The 20,553-nt window shown below is 34.9% G+C and overlaps 1 protein-coding gene across 3 annotated transcripts in view; it reads right to left on the reverse strand.

Annotated features, from left to right (window-relative positions):
- LOC149776027 (uncharacterized) overlaps nucleotides 1-20,553 on the reverse strand; it is a 53,959-nt gene that overhangs the window by 18,076 nt on the left and 15,330 nt on the right. For 2 of the 3 annotated variants that reach the window (XM_089941785.1, XM_089941782.1), the window contains exons 3-14: nucleotides 19,358-19,447; nucleotides 18,857-18,946; nucleotides 17,469-17,597; nucleotides 10,641-10,733; nucleotides 9,330-9,446; nucleotides 7,914-8,006; nucleotides 7,103-7,210; nucleotides 6,535-6,633; nucleotides 5,052-5,102; nucleotides 4,302-4,352; nucleotides 2,259-2,324; nucleotides 479-562 (exon numbers count right to left, since the gene is read on the reverse strand). In XM_089941785.1, coding sequence (XP_089797911.1) covers nucleotides 479-562; nucleotides 2,259-2,324; nucleotides 4,302-4,352; nucleotides 5,052-5,102; nucleotides 6,535-6,633; nucleotides 7,103-7,210; nucleotides 7,914-8,006; nucleotides 9,330-9,446; nucleotides 10,641-10,733; nucleotides 17,469-17,597; nucleotides 18,857-18,946; nucleotides 19,358-19,447 — 1,071 coding nt within the window. Of the gene's footprint in view, nucleotides 1-478; nucleotides 564-2,258; nucleotides 2,325-4,301; nucleotides 4,353-5,051; nucleotides 5,103-6,534; nucleotides 6,634-7,102; nucleotides 7,211-7,913; nucleotides 8,007-9,329; nucleotides 9,447-10,640; nucleotides 10,734-17,468; nucleotides 17,598-18,856; nucleotides 18,947-19,357; nucleotides 19,448-20,553 lie in introns of all 3 variants that reach the window. The other variant, XM_089941786.1, reaches the window with a different exon arrangement.

The following is a 20,553-nucleotide window of genomic DNA, read 5'->3' on the forward strand; positions in this document are numbered from 1 at the left end:
CATAGTGTAGAATATCCAAATATGGTCTGGCAAGCCTTATATAGAAAACGGGTCACGGCGAGGGTCTTGCGTTATCTGTCATGGCGGGCAAGGTGAGGTTGGTGTAACCATGCCAGATTATTTTGTCGTGTAAGGGCTTAATACATTCAAAATAAGCGAAACTTTTTTCACAACATGATTATACTTATGTAGTTGATTTCTACACTAATTGTTTTTCTGACTTTAGTGATGATGTTTTGCTCCATTACATGATATGGGATCAGTTCGTAGCCTACAACAAAGTAAGTTGAGGCTGCGACATCGTAGCTATAAGGTAATATGAACTGAGCTATATCGAAAAAACAAAACAGATCTAGCATGCAACTTTAAATGGGTATGTAATAAAGAACACGTCTGAATTTCGTACTATATTGAGAAAGAACTCTTGCCTCGTGCTAAGATGGAAGAAGTTTTCAGGAAAAAAATGGAAAATGCTTACCGCTTCTTCTCCCATGCCTCATTGCTGATAAGCTGGTGGCGATCTCCGATTTTCTGTATAATGCTGAGACAGTCTTGTTTCGATCTAAGAAATAATAACGCGTGAAGACAATTATTTATAGGAAAAGAAAGAAGCTAAATACACTTGGAAAACGAATATTTATTAACAGTTCTGTTCTGGCTATCTAATCCCTTGATGTCCGCCATCATTTCCATTCACACTGTTCCTTGATACCACATACGGGACTTAGTGACACATGTCCGTTTGAAAAGGTGGCCTGCATAAACAGATATACACATACTTGAGTTTTGCTACTTGACGTTTGAATAGAAAATTTATATTCTTAAACCAGACAAGTGTCCACTGAAGAAGAGGACCTCGCCACTCAGTAGCTGAAGCGGAAAATGCAGGTCACAGCGGCAAACTCTTTAGCAGGAAAGTGCTATTCTTACATGGTGCATCCCATAGAGGGATAAATGACCCGAAGAGCATTGGAATACAATAAACTGACCTCAAACTTCAAGACAAAGGATAAACGGACACACAAACTTACAGCCATGTCCATGGACAAGTGTAACGCTCAATGTTTATTTCACTTTACTATACTCGTTACGTTATACTGGGTCTCTTTTTTTATTCCCTGCATCCATTCTGTCCCAAACAGGTGTTCCGAAGGCTTTGAAGCCATAGTTTATAGTATGACGTCACAACTGGCATTCAGTTGATCAGAACCGCTACCTGACTCCCTCGAGTAGGCAACGTAGTCAACTATTAACCGTTTAGATTTTTCACTTTGACAGTGAACAAAATCCATCTAGGCTCACGTGTTTGTTTTAAGACTAACCATCATTGCTAAAACCATAATGAAATTAGTACATTTATCAAGATCGATTTTTGTGAAATTCTATCATAACAGGATTTGAGAATTTTAAGGCAAGATGAATGGTAAGACGCGAGTTTAACAGAAAATGATATTCAGGTACCTGGAAAGGACGGTCTTGCCCGAAGTTGAAGAGCAAATTTACTCAGATCTTCGAGATTAAATATTTCCATAGCTACGGATGATAGCTACATGAAATATGCGGCACCGGCTATTTTAGGTCTACAAATATTCCTCTTCCTTTTGTGTGACGGTACGGTCTCTAACAAATGTGTCTTGAGTTCAAAAGCCTGAGTTTGTATTTGATAAGATTTATGAATTCCATACTTGATCAGACCTTGACAATAATTTTGTAGAGAGTTAAGTATTTTCTGATCGGTATGGATAACACAAATATTTAATTCTGTAACCGCGAACATATTCGCCAAAAGGACATTCTGAGATAAAAATATTTAGCTAGCTCGTGGGAGTACATAGGAAAATAACTAATGGTTATTTCTTGCACATTTCAAGAACCATTAAAACGCCGAAAACAAACGAGAATATGATGATCACAAAAAACGAATTTCAACTTTTTGTAAATAGTAAAGTTCGTTTAATTCGTCAATGTAGAGCAAAATCCGCAAACAAGATAAATATGGAAAGAAAGAAACAAAAATTTCACCGTTGAAGTTCTGTATGAAAGTACTGAATACCAAAGTCTGTTACTAAACTGCGAAGAAAAGCAAAGACATTTGAAAATGTTACCGTTTTTCCACTATTTTAAATTCGAGTGCACCTCAGCAAACGAAAATAATTATTTTGGGTTTTACATCTTAATTCTTTCAAGACGATTATTCTCTTACACAATAATTCCACAAGTATCGCAAAACAGCCGTTATAGAAATATAAGTATGGTACCTCTTCTTGTTTTCTGGCACCGCTGGTGGTTCAGTCTTGACTTCTTTCACTCCCATCACTTCTTTGCTGTAAATGGAATATAACTTTGATTCAGAGAGAGAGAGAGAGAGAGAGAGAAAGAGAGAGAGAGAGAGAGAGAGAGAGAGAGAGAGAGAGAGAGAGGGTTGGATGGAGTGGGGTGGGGCTTTAGATTTTTATATATATATATATATATATATATATATATATATATATATATATATATATATATATATATATATATATATATATATATATATATATATATATATATATATATATATATATATAGTCTATTTACCGAAGAAGGGGAATCATATTACATTATTGCTGGATTGACTTAGTGCCATGAAAACACAAGGTTTCCTTCCTACTGTGTTTGTTTGACAAGCAGCGTGTTACAAGTAGAGTGATTTAGAATTTCAGGTTGATTTAAGTTTCGCGTATATTCACTTGTGATGACGATAATCTAATATTTGTGTTTATTTGCTGTGACATCAGTGTAAAATACTTTTCAATGATTTTAACGATAACAGCTAGTCAAAGTAATCATTAAACGCTTTTCAGAACTTCATAGATTATAAACATATATACACATTAGTTTGAGATCGTCTGCTAAAGATAAACCTATTTTCATAAAAAATGAATATATTTTTACATAACTAATATTTGTCTTACATTATATATAATAGGCTTAATTGCAGATAGCTACTCTTCAATTTGGAAAACTAAGATGGCGCTCCACAGTTTCTTATTTTGCATAGATTTAGATTTTTAAAGACAAACAATTTCCTCGGGTTTCCTCATTTTATATGCTGACTACATGAAAAAGACCCTATATATCTTATGCATTGTTCAAAGCACTTTTAATTTCCATTAATTTTGCTATATGGGTAGTAGAGTATATAACTTGGCATTATTTCAGATGTGCACCCTTCAAAAACTGTTATGTCGGCTTGGTCATTTTCACTTCTCGGACTTCCGAGGTAAATTGTAAATAAAGAGCTGATAACTTTTTGTTTTACATTTTATATATTTGGTTATTCATTCATTGCAATTTGAGAAGCTGGTATTGTCTAGCCTAGCAAAATTAGTTTTTCCTATTTTAATAGCTGCTAAACATAGTGTACTTTAAAGTCTTACACCATGTACAATTTATGTAAGTACAATATTCAAAGAAATTTCAGCCACCGTATATGAAAGTAACATAGAGGTATACCAAAATTCTTTCCATTCTGCATGTTGCGAATATAAACAACTTCATATTACACCCGCCACTCTCTCAGAAGTTCATAATATCTGTAGAGCGACCCCTATATCGCGAAGAAAACACATTAATGCGCAACTAAGTAGAGAAGAAATCCCATCAATGCGCAACTAAGTCCGCTCTGATACCATATAATTTCCACTGGAATGACCCTGAGAATAAAATTTGATAAACTCCAATAACACAAAAAGATTGTCTTGCATTCTTTAGTCAATACTATCAACTCGGAATGTGGTTTTAAACAAGCACAGAGATAATACAAGTTATATATTTCATTCATGAGTGTATAGTCAGTTCATACCATTTTCTCTATCAACTCGGAATGTGGTTTTAAACAAGCACAGAGATAATACAAGTTATATATTTCATTCACGAGTGTATAGTCAGTTCATACCATTTTCTCTATCAACTCGGAATGTGGTTTTAAACAAGCACAGAGATAATACAAGTTATATATTTCATTCATGAGTGTATAGTCAGTTCATACCATTTTCTCTATCAACTCGGAATGTGGTTTTAAACAATCACAGAGATAATACAAGTTATATATTTCATTCATGAGTGTATAGTCAGTTCATACCATTTTCTCTATCTAGGATTACTGTCAAGGCAAAAGTGGAAATATTAACACATACCAACATGCAAATAACTTACTGTTTGCTGTACAAGTAATTACAGTAATTTTAAAGTGGAGAACTCGCTTATTACTCAACTAGCTTGGTGTGTTTTACAATAAGTGAAACTAAAATGTGATATACCTTGCTTTCTTATTATTCCTTGATCCCTTCGCACTGCCTTTGGCATCCTTGCTGTTAAAGAAAAATCAAGTATGACCACCCATTTTCGTATCATGGCAACAATAAATGCAATAAATATGACCGACGTTACCGTTAGCAAAATAAAGCAAATAAATAAATTAAAATAAAATAAATGCCATATAATAAGATTAAACTTGTGTGTTTCTTATATTGAAGTTGATTAATATCATGAATATTCATTATTAATTTCAGGTCAATAATTCTAATGAATATTTCAAATGTGAAGAAATGTATCTACCCGGTAATTTAGAGATTATTGATAAAATGCTTACGTAGGCTACTGGAAACAGGCAGTGCTTAGCTGCATTAGTGATAGGAGGGGTTTATTTGGGCAATTCATTGTACAATGAAAGCCCTAAATATAACAATGGGCAGGCCGACAATCAGGGAGAAAAATATTTCTATCTTTAGATTTGAACAAAGGAAGGATGGTAGGATGAATAAGGTGATAACAACAATAAATACCGTGGCATTATCATAGATTAGTTGTCAAGAATGGTCCTAACGTCCTCACCTCTTTTCCTCACCCCTCTGTCCTATGTACCTGTGTAAATCTAAAACTGCGTTTCAATCAGAGAACTTTACTTGTAGTGAGTAACGTGTTGGTATTAAGTTAAACCTAATGTATTGGTGTATGTTTCTTTAAGACCAAGTGCTTAAATTTCATATGCGTTAAAATAAATTAATTACCTGGTTTTCTTGTCGGGCGGGATCTCTTGCTGGGCAGGTGGTTCTTCCACCCTATGAGGTATAAGCAGGTAAGACGTATATTGAACAAATGTGTAGGATTTTCAGAGAGAGAGAGAGAGAGAGAGAGAGAGAGAGAAAGAGAGAGAGAGAGAGAGAGAAAGAGAGAGAGAGAGAGAGACACACACACACACACAGAGAATAAGTTATATGTTAGCAAATATTAATAACAAATACACGTAATCAATTATTACACACTGAAAAAAATACACAACGGTCTCAATTTGGCAATTCTCTTAACAGGAATGTGTGTGTGTGGTGACATTTGGTGAATCGGGTGTTACCATTTTACTTGTCCCAAACTTCCCCAATTGTGCTTGTAAAATATTCCAGTACGTTTGCTAATAAATACTTGGTCCTAACTCAAAACAAGCCATTTAAATGGAATGTTATTTTTCACTGTTGGCGTGAAAGACCTAAATGGATAAAAACCGAGGGATCCGTCTCTTCGAATCAGCTAAATAACATTTTAAAATGGTCACTGTCAGAAATGATGTTTTGTCGACATTGGTTCTAGTCGTTTGATGCTTTTATACCAAACAATGTGGATGATTACCCTCAATTCCACAGAAGCAAGATGACAGTCACAGAATGGCAATTTTAGTCGAAGTTCACGAACTGAAGTAAGACTGTGCAAAAGAAGTTGCCATTGTTGCTCCTGCTCAACTGTTTTCGCCTGAGAAAAGACATGAACACCTTTGGTCAGATCGCCAGAATATGACTATAGCTCCAGGGTTCATTAAAAGCTAGTTATCGTGGAGTAGTCAACTGCAGACTTTTTCTAGCTTTGTGATTACCGGAAAGAATCTATTATTTATCAAGAGGGTTATGCTAGTAGGGCAGGCAAGTTGTTTTCATGTGACGCCACCAGCCTCCATATTTCCTCCCTTGCAATCACCGCCAACTATCTTCTGGGGCACCCTTTAATAAAACACTTTTGGATAAGGAGTTGATTTGACGGAAATGTAATAATTGATAGAAGCCATAACGTCATTTAATCGCTGCATATTACATATATGCGTGCAAATGTATATGCCATTTGTACTGAATATTGTTTCGCTCAAGCAAACACTATACTCAAAATGGCCACCCCTCTCAAAAAAAAATGACGTAGGACGTTAACTCAGAAGAGGGAGAAACCCTTTTAATGGCCGGTAAATCTTCTGGAGAAGGTATTTTATCTATTGTGTTTCACTGGGGAAAATTTCGAGCATTTGATTTTAGGCTAATGCAGGTCTCACTCATGCAGCTTTCTCATTGTCCACTAAAACAAACAAACAAAAAAAAAAACAACAAACAAAACAAATCTATGGACGTAACGTTGCTTTTAAAGAGCGCAGAGAATTCAAAATACAATGCTGTAGGCAAATTTACATTCAGAAAAATTATTATGCTCAAGTCATAACAGGTCAGAATTGGAACATACTCTACTTTCGACTCCTCTTGAGCGCCATGGGTATCTTTCTCAAATGAATACAAAGTCGTCATCAGATCTTCCAAATCATCAAGGTCGTCATCTTGTTTCCTGAAAATACGTTGCAATATATTAGTGTATTCTCATCGAAATATTTATATTACTTAAAAGTTTCAACATATTTCTCAAGTTTTGTTACAAGCACGAGCCATTTAAAACATGAACGCTGGAAATATATTAAGGCATTGTTATACTTTTATGGTGGATTGTTTGCCCATTTAGTCGAGAAATTGTCAAGACAGCCAATTTAAGTTGAAAGCAAGCTTTCAAAGTAAAAGGCTTTATTTTTTTGAGGATCACTATATTATTATTTATTATATATATTACTTTAACTGATTTAATATAAAGGGGCAAAATCTTTCAACTTTGGAATGAACGAAGCGATTTCTAGAAATGTTCTCTGTCGTGTAAGATTTTGCTGCAGAGCAAAGATTTTGAAACTGGGAACCAAAACGATTATAAAATGCATATGCCATCTGACGAATAACTTTTGAAGCGAGTTCCCTTTCTCGACCCTTACCTTGCCTCTATCACTGGTCTAAGTACCCTTTCCAAAATATGCCAAACTCCATAAAGCTCCCAGCCAATCAAGTCGTGTAGAGGTTCAATAACGGTATGGAGGGTCTCCCTGGAAAATACGCATATTTTATTTACTTTAAATATTGACAAGGATTACCGTCCAGGTCAGTATGAATAAATATAGATACCAGCAGAACACAGCAGGAAACTCGAAACAGGAATTAGGTCCCATAACACTTTAACTGACACACATACGCGCGCACGCGAGCACATACATACATACATACATATATACATACATGCAATCAATGTAGAGGAAGAACAGACACAGTAGTTCTATAGAGTGAAATTTAACATGGATGGTCTTGCACTTCTTACATGGTCAATTGCAGATACAAACTTGCGTAGGTGCCAAATATAGATTTGCGTAGGTGCCAGATATAGACTTGCGTACGTGCCAGATATAGACTTGAGTAGGTGCCAGATATAGACTTGCGTACGTGCCAGATATAGACTTGCGTAGGTGCCAGATATAGGCTTGCGAAGAGGTCAAAGAAGTCTACTTACATCGGTATTTTTCATGTGTTATTTTTTCCCGTCATTTTTAATATTTCAGAATGTAACCCCATTTTTCCTGCCAATTCAAAATCTTTTTTCCTGCGAATGCAAACTCCCTTGTCTTCCTGAGTCTCTTTTATATTCTTCCATTGTTTCTTGTTCAATCCAACTTAGAGAAGCTCACAAAGTCGAAGAACAAGATATATACTTCATAATATAATAACAACTAAAATAAACGAACAATATATACTTACTCCACTTCCGGTACAGTTTTCGATAAAACTCTTAAATGTTCCACAACTGCTTCTGTTGTTCCGATCAATGTTATCTGCAGCTCATCGGCGTCACTAGAAATAGAACGGAAAGTGCTATTCGTGGATGCTGCTGGAGAATTCTTGATAATACTAACGTAATCCGGAATGACTGTCTACAGACAGAATGAATGAAAATTGTCTAACCTGTATGATAATGATGTGTGTGTGTGTGTGTGTGTGTGTGTGTGTGTGTGAGAGAGAGAGAGAGAGAGAAACTTGGACAATTTTAGTCATATCGCTATGATGTTTGCAGTGTGCCAATTTACAGTAATGTCTAGCATCGTAGCATAATACCCGCACAGGGATGGGTGTGGGGACCGCATAAGTACTTTGGGAGTGATGGTATGTAGGCCAAAACATATTTAGAGGCGAAGTCGGGGGGGGGGGGGGCCTGTACTTGCACCTATGTGCCGCGCCTATGATACCGCTGACATGAAGCATGATGTCCCACCCAGTTACATTATCCTGACACCAGGCCGACCAGTCCTAAGACTAACCTCTTAATATATATGTGGGTATGTAATACCGTATGCTTCAGAATATGGCCAAATTGTTTATAAGAAGTGTCTTTTGAACCAAAATCTTGTGCATTTTCTTTTCTTCAGTAAGTGAAAAATCAAAGAAATGTTCACAAGAACTTGGGCAGAGCTTATGCGTTCTTCTTTTCGATTCGAAAAGGTAATATGTTAAAATGTCGGATATACCGCATTCGAAAAGGTAATGTGTTAAAATATCGGATATACCGCATTCGAAAAGGTAATGTGTTAAAATGTCGGATATACCGCATTCGAAAAGGTAATATGCTAAAACGTCGGATATAGCGCATTTGAAAAGGTAATATGTTAAAATGTCGGATATAGCGCATTCGAAAAGGTAATATGTTAAAATGTTGGATATAGCGCATTCGAAAAGGTAATATGTTAAAATGTCGGATATACCGCATTTGAAAAAGGTAATATGTTAAAATGTCGGATATATCGAATTTTAGTACAATATATACACTATCTGTGACCGGACTCTTTTAGAATAATATATTAAACAAAATCTGCGGAGTTATATTTTGAAATATTATCGTACACACTATGGAACATATGTGAAGATTAATTGGAGAGAGAGAGAGAGAGAGATAGATAGATAGATAGATAGATAGAGAGAGAGAGAGAGAGAGAGAGAGAGAGAGAGAGAGATTACACTGCCTTCCCATTTCATCGTTTTATAACGAATGCAAAAAAAATAAAATCGTACAAAGAGAGGTAATTAGACTATAAAGAAGAAGAAGAAGAAAAAGAAGAAGAATAAATATTTTACAGAAGTGAAAGTTGAAGGATAATTATATAATCTAACTTAGTTACTAACTCTTGTGAATGGCAAGATGCCAGATCCGCAGCAAGGACAATAAGCTTCCCGCTCTCCGACGCCATATCTGCATAGGCCCGCAGTAAATCCTGCTGATCCGCGTCATTGCTCCAGCCTCTGTAAATTTATCTTCTTATTAATAAAGGATGGACTAATCAGTTAGTCTCAATGTCTCTCGCTCCTCGATTTAGCTCTCAACGGATGTATGTATGTATGTATGTATGTATGCATGCATGTGTGTACGATATAGACACAGGTGGAAACACACGGTCTAAAAAACTTTAAAAATAGAGGAAAGGATCGTAAATATAAAATGGGTTGTAGATTATGGTCTGTTGTGTATATTTAATTTGCATTGTTTGTTATTTTTATAAAATAATTTTTCATTTCATAATATGCTATTATATTATAATGTAACATTGCATGTTAGATTTAACCTTGTCCAAAAGCAAGTTTATTTTCTACTTAACCTGAATTATTCATGTTTTTCTTTTATTGTGCAAACAACTAATACGATGCTAAAATAGTTTCTGTGAGTATGGGTTTAATATCAGGTTGATTATTAATAGGAGTAAATATGTTTATTTGGGTCCGGGTATAGGTTATTGGATTCCACCTAAAATTACCTGGTGTACCTGACATTGTCCGGGTTATATATTATAGTTTTAGTAACAGACATTCTAATAAAACTAACTTGTATTTTGTAAACATTAAGAACTTTCTAGAAGGTTTATTTTCCATAAGGTACTTTTTGTTAGAAAATGTTAATTGTGACCTGAGGTCAAGAAGTGAATTATATAATCTCATCACTGAAAAGATTATTCATTCGTGCTTAAGATCTACCATAATCAGTATGTGTTATTGTTCTGTTCAGTGGTTAATTTGGGTTGGAATTTATTTCTTCAAGTGAATTTTCTTTGGAAATACAGAGTGCTCATTACAAATAATATTCTTGGACAGAGACATTCATTGGGATTGATGGTGAATTCAAACCTGGAATTATATTACTGTGTTTCAACAAAAGACTTATGGTACAACAACACAATACAGGCCGGCACATACATATCAACATTCTCAGCGTTGGATTTTTTAGGATTTCTACTAACGTTTATTCAGAACTATAAATCATTAGGACTTGTGTCTGAAATTCTATGATTATTTTGGGATATAATTCGCAATGCCGTAAGTTTTATTTTTATTTTCACTTAGTGTTCTCGAGAAATAAATTATTTGTTGAATTTTACAAAGCTTGTTGCATTTCACTCTATTATTTTACTGATTTTAAGAGCATAGACTCGTAACAGGTCATACTTGCTGCGAACAAGATTCTTCGTGACCTGGGTGGCCAAACACGAAACTGTACTCCACAGTTCCACCAAACGAGGACATGTACTTCTCAAATATCTGCAACATGAAAGGAAAGATCGAATTGATTAGGCAATAAATGAACGATCGAACCGATTAATCAATAAATGTATGAAACCAATATTTATACCTTCTATCTGTGGCAATACTATAACAGTTTTAAACGTGTCAGTGACATGTTTAAGATTGCCAATTCTATCTTATAACACTAACAACAACTTAGTAATATGTTATGTTACGTGTTTAGGCTCCAATAAACAGTAAAACAGAATGAGTGAAAACATCAAGCTTTTTAAAATTTAACAAATAATTTATTTTCCTGGAAAATTCTGTAAAAAATGAAAAAAGGAGAACTTTCGGTTTCCAGAATCAAATCCAAAACTAATCTAAGAATAATGAACGAATTAAATTGCAAAAGCCATAGTAATAAATGTTCTAACAATTTCAAATTCGAATCCTGATGTAAAATCCAAGATGGATGACGATGACGTATGTTGTAGTCAGTACTGTGCTTATCTACAGTTCCTTGTAGAAATACAAATAATGGCACTCCGGTGTTGGAAATCCAAATTAAATTTGTAAGCAATGTCTTTCCCTGTGTGAACACTCTTCAGAATATTTCCAGACAAATAACAAAATTAATCCTTTTTGAATCCAAGCAACTTGAAATAACTCCAAACAAGGAATTTGAAATAACTCTAAACAGTACAACATAACACTTTAACTGCCCAACTTCTACTGAAAATTATTTCTCTAAAACATTGAGTTATATGGGCTTTCCTAAACATCACCAAGGGTCATGTGATCATGTTCATATCACATGCACATAATATGGCTTTGATTAGACCAATGATTTTTATTCCCAGAATAAAATATAAAAAAAGTGTTTACTTCTTAACCCACGTAGTTTCGTCATGACATAGATAACAACCAATCATTTTAAAATAAAATAGATCTTTGTTTACTAATTCTGGACCCAGGACAGAATTTAGAACAACACCTGTTGTTTATAAACTAACAGTCAAGGTCAAACCATTTTCTGAAAAAGTATCATCTATAGTGAATAAATTTACATGATTATAGCATATACTAGAATACAAATTTTAAAACTGACAAATTAAATATAATATACATATTAAATCAGATATACGTAACAGTTAATTCTATGAAAGTTAAATCTTCATCTATGATGCCTCCATAAGACCTGTATAGTATATGGTAACACAATTGTTTGAACTCAACCGGTCCCAAATAGGTTAGTCTGATGTCCTTCATTGGTCGCGGACATTCTTAGGTTGTCCGTTTTTTTCGGCGCAAATGTCTGTTAGTGTAGAATACTCAAGCTACTACTACTACTTTGTATTATTATTATTATTATTATTATTATTATCATTATTATTATTATTTGTTGTTGTTGTAATATACATTTTTTTACTATAAACAATCTAATTGGTTTAACCTTGTTGCTTCAGGTCAATATAATAATAATAATAATAATAATAATAATAATAATAATGAGGACTTTATATAGCGCCTTATCTTTAGAAACTCTAAGCGCTTTACAACATTAGACAACACCTATAAGATAAAAACATATCTAATGATAAGATTACGAAAACAAACACCATGAAATTAGAAAACATAAAAAATATGCTGAGAATATTTAAGGTAGGAAACATTATTAGGTCTTCAAGTTTGTTCTTGCAGTCGAAATAAATGAGTTTTGAGAGCACTCTTGAATTAGATCACTGTGTCTTTGTGTCTAAGTTCAGTGGGCAATTCATTCCACGTTGCCAGGCCCTGGTATGCAAAAGAACGCTGTCCATATGACTTTGTTTTCATAGTGGGAATAATGAGTATACGATTGTCAGAAGACGAGCGTAAGTATCTTGCTGGTGTGTACACATGGGTGAGGTCGGATAGGTATGTTGGACTAGAGCCCGACAGTGAAACTTAGCATAGAGAACAAATTTTGTGTTTAATTCTGGATCGAATGGACAGCCAGTGTAGGGTACAGAGCAGTGGGGAGGTGTGCCCTGATCGTGGTACTCTTAGTATGATCCGAGCAGCTGTGTTTTGAACCTTTTTGAAGTTTCTGGAGCAGATATTGAGATGAACCAGACATAACTGAATTACAATAGCCCAGTCTTGAAAGTACTAATGAACACACAAGTGTTTAAGTGGCACTGACTGAAAGATATTTGCGAATTGAGCTGATGCGTCTCAGCTCAAGATATGCAGCCTTGCATATGTTCATGACATGTTGTTGCAATGTGAGAGTACTGTCCAGAGTAACACTTAGGTTTCTTACTGGCTGTGTACATGTAACGTTGTTGTTGCTGATATTTATTGTTTGAGGTAAAGGATGTGAATGAGAAAGTCTTTGTGTTGTGATGAGAATGGCCTCAATTTTATCATCATTCATCTGCAGCTTGTTGAATGTCATCCATGATTTCACACCAGAAATGCACCACTCTACACCTTGGATGGTAGCATCAACTTCAGCTGAGTGGCTAAATTTGTATATTTGGGTGTCATCAGCGTACAATTGATAATACACTGGATGATGATCTATGCCACTTGAAAGCGACTGAATGTATAGAATGAAGAAAACAGGTCCAAGAAAAGACCCCTGTGGAACACCACAACATAGATCAACTGGGCTGCGGTGTATTCCATTTGCAGATACAACTTGTGTCCTGTTGACCTAGTAGGACTTGAACCACAGTAAGGCTGTATCATGAATGCCAAACACATACTGGAGACGGTGAAGTAATATATCGTGGTCTATTGTGTCAAATGCTGCAGACAAATCAAGGAGGGGAAGGACTGTAATCTTGCAAATATACGCCGATTCCTTATAGGATAAACACGTCCCCCTCTTATTCGATGAACTACCTTTGGCAAGGCTTAATGAAAATGCTGACAGCAACGTCGAACGCTGACCGCTTGATAAATCGGACGCCTACCAGAGTGCCGGAGCACAATGTATCAATGAATAACTCTCTTTCTCGTAAACAGTGCACTTTTATCCCATCTTAGTATTATTAAACAAAGAGAACCCAAACATGAATCTAGATCCTTAGCTTTCAGGTATAATCTAACACCAATATGAATCTAAATCCTTAGCTTTCAGGTGTTATCTAACACCTAACATAAATCTAAATCCTTAGCTTTCAGATATAATCTAAGACCAAACATGAATCTAAATCCTTAGCTTTCAGGTATTATCTAACACCTAACATGAATCTAAATCCTTAGCTTTCAGGTGTTATCTAACACCAAGCATGAATCTAAATCCTTAGCTTTCATGTATTATCTAACACCAAACATGAATCTAAATCCTTATCTTTCAGGCATTATCTAACACCAAACATAAATCTAAATCCTTAGCTTTCAGGTGTTATCTAACATCAAACATGAATCTAAATCTTTAGCTTTCATGTATTATCTAACACCAAAGATGAATCTAAATCCTTAGCTTTCAGGTATTATCTAACACCTAACATGAATCTAAATCCTTAGCTTTCATGTATTATCTAACACCAAACATGAATCTAAATCCTTAGCTTTCAGGTATTATCTAACACCAAGCATGACTCTAAATCCTTAGCTTTCATGTATTATCTAACACCAAACATGAATCTAAATCCTTAGCTTTCAGGTATCATCTTTCATGTATTATCTAACACCAAACATAAATCTAAATCCTTAGCTTTCAGGTGTTATCTAACATCAAACATGAATCTAAATCTTTAGCTTTCATGTATTATCTAACACCAAAGATGAATCTAAATCCTTAGCTTTCAGATATTATCTAACACCAAACATGAATCTAAATCCTTAGCTTTCAGGTATTATCTAACACCAAACATAAATCTAAATCCTTAGCTTTCAGGTATTATCTAACACCTAACATGAATCTAAATCCTTAGCTTTCAGGTATTATCTAACACCTAACATGAATCTAAATCCTTAGCTTTCAGGTGTTATCTAACACCTAACATGAATCTAAATCCTTAGCTTTCAGGTATTATCTAACACCAAACATGAATCTAAATCCTTAGCTTTCAGGTATTATCTAACACCAAACATGAATCTAAATCCTTAGCTTTCAGGTATTATCTAACACCAAACATGAATCTAAATCCTTAGCTTTCAGGTATTATCTAACACCAAACATGAATCTAAATCCTTAGCTTTCAGGTATTATCTAACACCAAACATGAATCTAAATCCTTAGCTTTCAGGTATTATCTAACACCAAACATGAATCTAAATCCTTATCTTTCAGGCATTATCTAACACCTAACATGAATCTAAATCCTTAGCTTTCAGGTATTATCTAACACCAAACATGAATCTAAATCCTTAGCTTTCAGGTATTATCTAACACCAAACATGAATCTAAATCCTTATCTTTCAGGCATTATCTAACACCTAACATGAATCTAAATCCTTAGCTTTCAGGCATTATCTAACACCTAACATGAATCTAAATCCTTAGCTTTCAGGTATTATCTAACACCAAACATGAATCTAAATCCTTATCTTTCAGGCATTATCTAACACCTAACATGAATCTAAATCCTTAGCTTTCAGGTATTATCTAACACCTAACATGAATCTAAATCCTTAGCTTTCAGGTATTATCTAACACCAAACATGAAACTAAATCCTTAGCTTTCAGGTATTATCTAACACCAAACATGAATCTAACTCCTTAGCTTTCAGATATTATCTAACACCTAACATGAATCTAAATCCTTAGCTTTCAGGTATTATCTTTCCGGTATTATCTAACACCAAACATGAATCTAAATCCTTAGCTTTCAGATATTATCTAACACCAAATATGAATCTCAATCCTTAGCTTTCAGGTATTATCTTTCAGGTATTATCTAACACCAAACATGAATCTAAATCCTTAGCTTTCAGATATTATCTAACACCAAATATGAATCTCAATCCTTAGCTTTCAGGTATTATCTTTCAGATATTATCTAACACCTAACATGAATCTAAATCCTTAGCTTTCCGGTATTATCTAACACCAAACATGAATCTAAATCCTTAGCTTTCAGATATTATCTAACACCAAATATGAATCTCAATCCTTAGCTTTCAGGTATTATCTTTCAGGTATTATCTAACACCAAACATGAATCTAAATCCTTAGCTTTCAGATATTATCTAACACCAAACATAAATCTAAATCCTTAGCTTTCAGATATTATCTGATACCAAATATGAATCTAAATCCTTAGCTTTCAGGTATTATCTAACACCTAACATGAATCTAAATCCTTAGCTTTCAGGTCTTATCTAACACCAAACATAAATCTAAATCCTTAGCTTTCAGGTATAATCAAACACCTAACATGAATCTAAATCCTTAGCTTTCAGGTATAATTAAACACCAAACATGAATCTAAATCCTTAGCTTTCAGGTATAATCAAACACCAAACATGAATCTAAATCCTTAGCTTTCAGATATTATCTAACACCAAACATGAATCTAAATCCTTAGCTTTCAGGTATAATCTGTCCGGTATTATCTTTCAGGTATTAGGTATTATCTTTCAGGTATTAGCTTTCAGGTATTATCTAAACCGATTCGTCACAATACAGTTTCATTGATAAGCACACTGCACATTTCTCGCTACTATGACATCAACATCCAACAAAGACAATCACAACGACCATCCTTTGACGGAATTGTCCTGCCTCATCTTTTCGTCACATTGTCTTCAATTTGATTTAATGTGTTGCATCATTTTCATTAATACCAACATTTCACTGGTTTTTTGCTGTTGTTGATTGTTTGTATTTGGTTACATGATATTTCTTTTTAAATATATAATTATGTTTCCTTCACTGCTGGATGAGAATCATCCCACGTGTACGAGCTTTCAAAGTAGTAAAGTAGTATGTATGACTGCGCGGTTCTCAGGTTTCATTTATAGAATGAACGACGAGTTAAATGTTCAATAAAACGTTCAAATAATATTTTATTTCAGATTTTTTATTCTTATAACATTTCAGAACGATTGAGAGGCTTAATTTAAAGTATATAATAAAAAGGTTACTGATTGAGTATTACAAAATTACTGTGGTCAACTTTAAATGGCGTAGAATTCCCTCATAAACTCCAGCATTCGGCGTCAACAGGTGCAGTATTTTTCGCTACTCAGTTAATTACCTATACTAATACTATAATTCGGCTTACGGTACAGCAATATGGTTAGGTTATTTAGTGATGTGGCAATTGGAGTGAAGTACCTTGCCCAAGGTCATTCAACGGTTGCTGACCTGGGACTGATCTAATGGTAGGACTCAAACACACACCCAATCTGTCGCGAGTCCTCTACCATAACCACTTAGTCACTGATGTTCCTTCCTCCAATAGCCGCGTCTTACGATTTCCACCATGATACACCTAGCCTATTCTACGTTTTGAGACAACATCGACAATTCTTCCTCATCCTCTTCTTCTTCTATTATTATTATTATTATTATTATTGCATTTGGTTACAAAAGACCGCTACAGTTATTGCTTTAGGAGGTTTAGGTGCTATTTTTCGATTCACATTTGCAAAATTGTCAAGTTTTAAGAACAACTGCATGGAAAGAAAAACTTGTCATTGACAGAACACCTGAGTGGAGGTCATTTGTATTTACGTTTCTTAATGTTGAATGTAATGTTACTACCAAGGAAACTGAAAAGGCTCTCATAGGTTAGGTATAACTAAAACTGTTTGGTATTTTCTTACCGCTTTTCTCGCTCATCACCGTCAAATATCTCTTTCTCATTGTCCAGGTAGGAAACTCGAATGGAATTCAATAGTTCTCCAATCTCTGTCGCTATGTTACTAAAACTGCATAGTGCATCTTTGGGAACGCTGTAATAATAATAATAATAATGACGATGATGATGATGATCAATGATTATGGTGACAAGAATAAAATGACCTTTCTCCTCCTCCTTATCATCATCATTGTCGTTGTCAAACGCAATTAAACTAAATATATTGAACTTCAAGACAATGCAATCTACATAAATTTCCAATACATTATTCAGTAGCTCTTTCCCTTTACTTTGGCAATAAACTGAACTTTGACCAACACTTAAATGGTTTCCAGCAAGCGAAGACAGCTGTTATGATTGCTAAATTGTACATTACAGTCGCATTTATGACGGTTATCGATGCGTGCTGAGAGCTAAATCGTATGCTGAGTAACGATGACAGTAACACTTCTGTATTTGCATATTGAGCTCCCCCCCCCCCGCCATGTTACAAAACAATCCAAATTTGATCAAATCACAAAAATCTGTTGACGTGACGAGGTGATAAGGTTGGCCTTGATCTTACATAGCTTCTATAATCTAAATAATTAATGCAATCCTTGAACAATGCTGTTGTCGATATGTTTATATGATTTGCAAAGCATTGCAAAATGTTGTCCTCTGATCTTCTGATCTTAATTTAAATAAATGAATAAAAACCGCAAACGCCGAAGGCGTTATCTTTGAAGCGCTCTAACCAAATAGCTTTCCACACTGTTTTCAACTGTAGATCCAAGCAGAGTACTCCGAGTAAAATGAGTATATTTTGTCAAATGTGCTTGTTTCAGGGACTAGGGATTTCCTACCTGGTTACTGGTCTGTACAAGAAAATTAATCCTCTTTTTTTCAGGCAGTGACTGTCATTTATGCCTCACAACTCTGCTGTAGAAGTAACAACCCATATATCAGATTCAAAACAAGATGGTTTACAACAGATCTTTTAAACTGTGAATTAGAGCAGTTTAGCGATCCTTCCACTAAATAGGTTTCTTTCGACGTAATTAGGACTAAGAACACTCAGCAATCCTTTTCCTTTTTTCAAAAGTCTTGATTTTTTGGGGGAGGGCTCGGTTTTAAAGGCACTTTTTAACTCATTATTGGTCATATAATCCCGTGGAAACGGGAACTATGTGCCTTCCATAAGGACATACTGAGGCAACCGACTCGGGCTGAAGTGGTCAGGTATCGAACCAGTGGCTCTTGAATTACGCGTCCGACGCTCTACTAACTTTTGATACATATGATGCTTCCATAGGAAGGAACAGGTTAGATCAAACAAAAGTTTGAACCAAGAATTTCGAATGCATTACTCACTCTGAGACCAGTGTGAGTTCTCCTTTCACTCTAGAGACAAGTTTTAAAGAGTTATCCAACCCTGTTTGTTCTATCCGCTTCCAGCTGTCGCTGCAATAATAAGGCAGATTATTGTCAGTGAGCATGATACTTTTCTTCAATGTAGCAGCAACGGCAATAATAAAATAATAATTCTAAGGCTACTTTCTAAATAAAGTTATCGTTTTTTAACCTTTACACAAAAAAGGCGTAGTAAAAAGCAAATGTTTCACAATTTTGCAATAAACCGACCAGAAACTGTTATTTAAGTTTGCTTGTTCATTATTCTGCGGCACCATATTTGTAAAAAAATTACAATGGTTATTGTATAGCAAGCTAATACATTTTCCGGATTTTCCACATAAAGTTTGAATATTCACGCAAATTTCAAAACAGGATAAAAAGTATACCTGAACATATTTATTTACCTACCAAAAACAAGAATATATCCCGTATTAAAAAAATGAATACAACGCCCCCTACCTAACACCAGAGGAAGTAGTCCAGGAAGTCCAGAGTTTGTGAATCTCGTCTGCTATATCCTCATATTCATCTGGTTGGTCCTTCATACGCCTAGAAATGAATTAAAAGCAATTAAAGATAATGAAATTAATTAACAATAATTTAAAGAAAATCACGGGTCTAATGCATTCGTTTGTTTTGCGATACGCAGAAAAAATCAAGGCTAACGCAAATTGTACACACGTCATGGTGACCTTGCACTTTGTGCTTTAATCCTGAAATTATCCGGCTTTACTGTCTTATAAAGTACAACCTACCTGCGAAGTTATGTTAAGGTTTATTCAGTAGAATCAATTTTAATGTGAAACCTTCGTTCCCTTTGTCAGCTTGCACTGACCTTGATCTATAATCTTTAGATGCAAAATTAATAAAATCTCTTCTGAGGGAACATATTTATAAGCTTTTAGTAGTACTGAAATTATTGTGCGGAAACTATTGTTTCGCAGATCACGAAGATCTTGCAGTTTGAAATTTAACCTCCAGGAGGATACCCTTCTTCCGATGTTATAGACAACTCATACGTAACAATTACTTAAAATGTGTCCAATAAAACTCAAGTCATGGCATAGAAAGCAAGTTTCTATCAGCTTCACAATCGCGACCTTTCAGTGTAATCAACGGGTTCATTGTCTCGTATGGAAACCCATTTGCAAAGTCTAGTGACGGTATAAAAAACAAAACTCAAATTACTGCACGGAACATGCATACATGAAGGCAAGCGAATACAAAATGCGACCAATAAGATCCGAGAAGGTACACACAAGGACCGACTCTTTAAGTCGCCTGTTAGAGAATGAGACAACAAGACATCGGGAACTTGTGACATTTAAGCGCCGAGAAGCATGCGCTGTCGTTGCTTGATTGTGTACATGTATCCGTTATCAAATATGTGTTGAAACAGAATTTGTACCTGTTCTTGTAACCAGAAAATAATTTAAAAGCTGAGTTTTAAATCCGATCGACAGAACAAGGTAGGTTCCCTTTGCTACACATGATCAGTGATTAATCGCGTTGGACAAACAGGAAGTTATTTGATATCGACGCGCATTAGACGGTGTGAGAAAAACGTAAAACCCACTGACAAAGCTTGTGGTGTAGAGGAATGGAGGGTGATATACACACACTTACCATCTCTACAACAAATCATTATCTATCAG

This window comes from Sinohyriopsis cumingii, chromosome 18 (genome assembly GCF_028554795.1).
Source record: "Sinohyriopsis cumingii isolate HCF-2022 chromosome 18, ASM2855479v2, whole genome shotgun sequence".
In the NCBI taxonomy this organism is placed as follows: Eukaryota; Metazoa; Mollusca; class Bivalvia; order Unionida; family Unionidae; genus Sinohyriopsis; species Sinohyriopsis cumingii.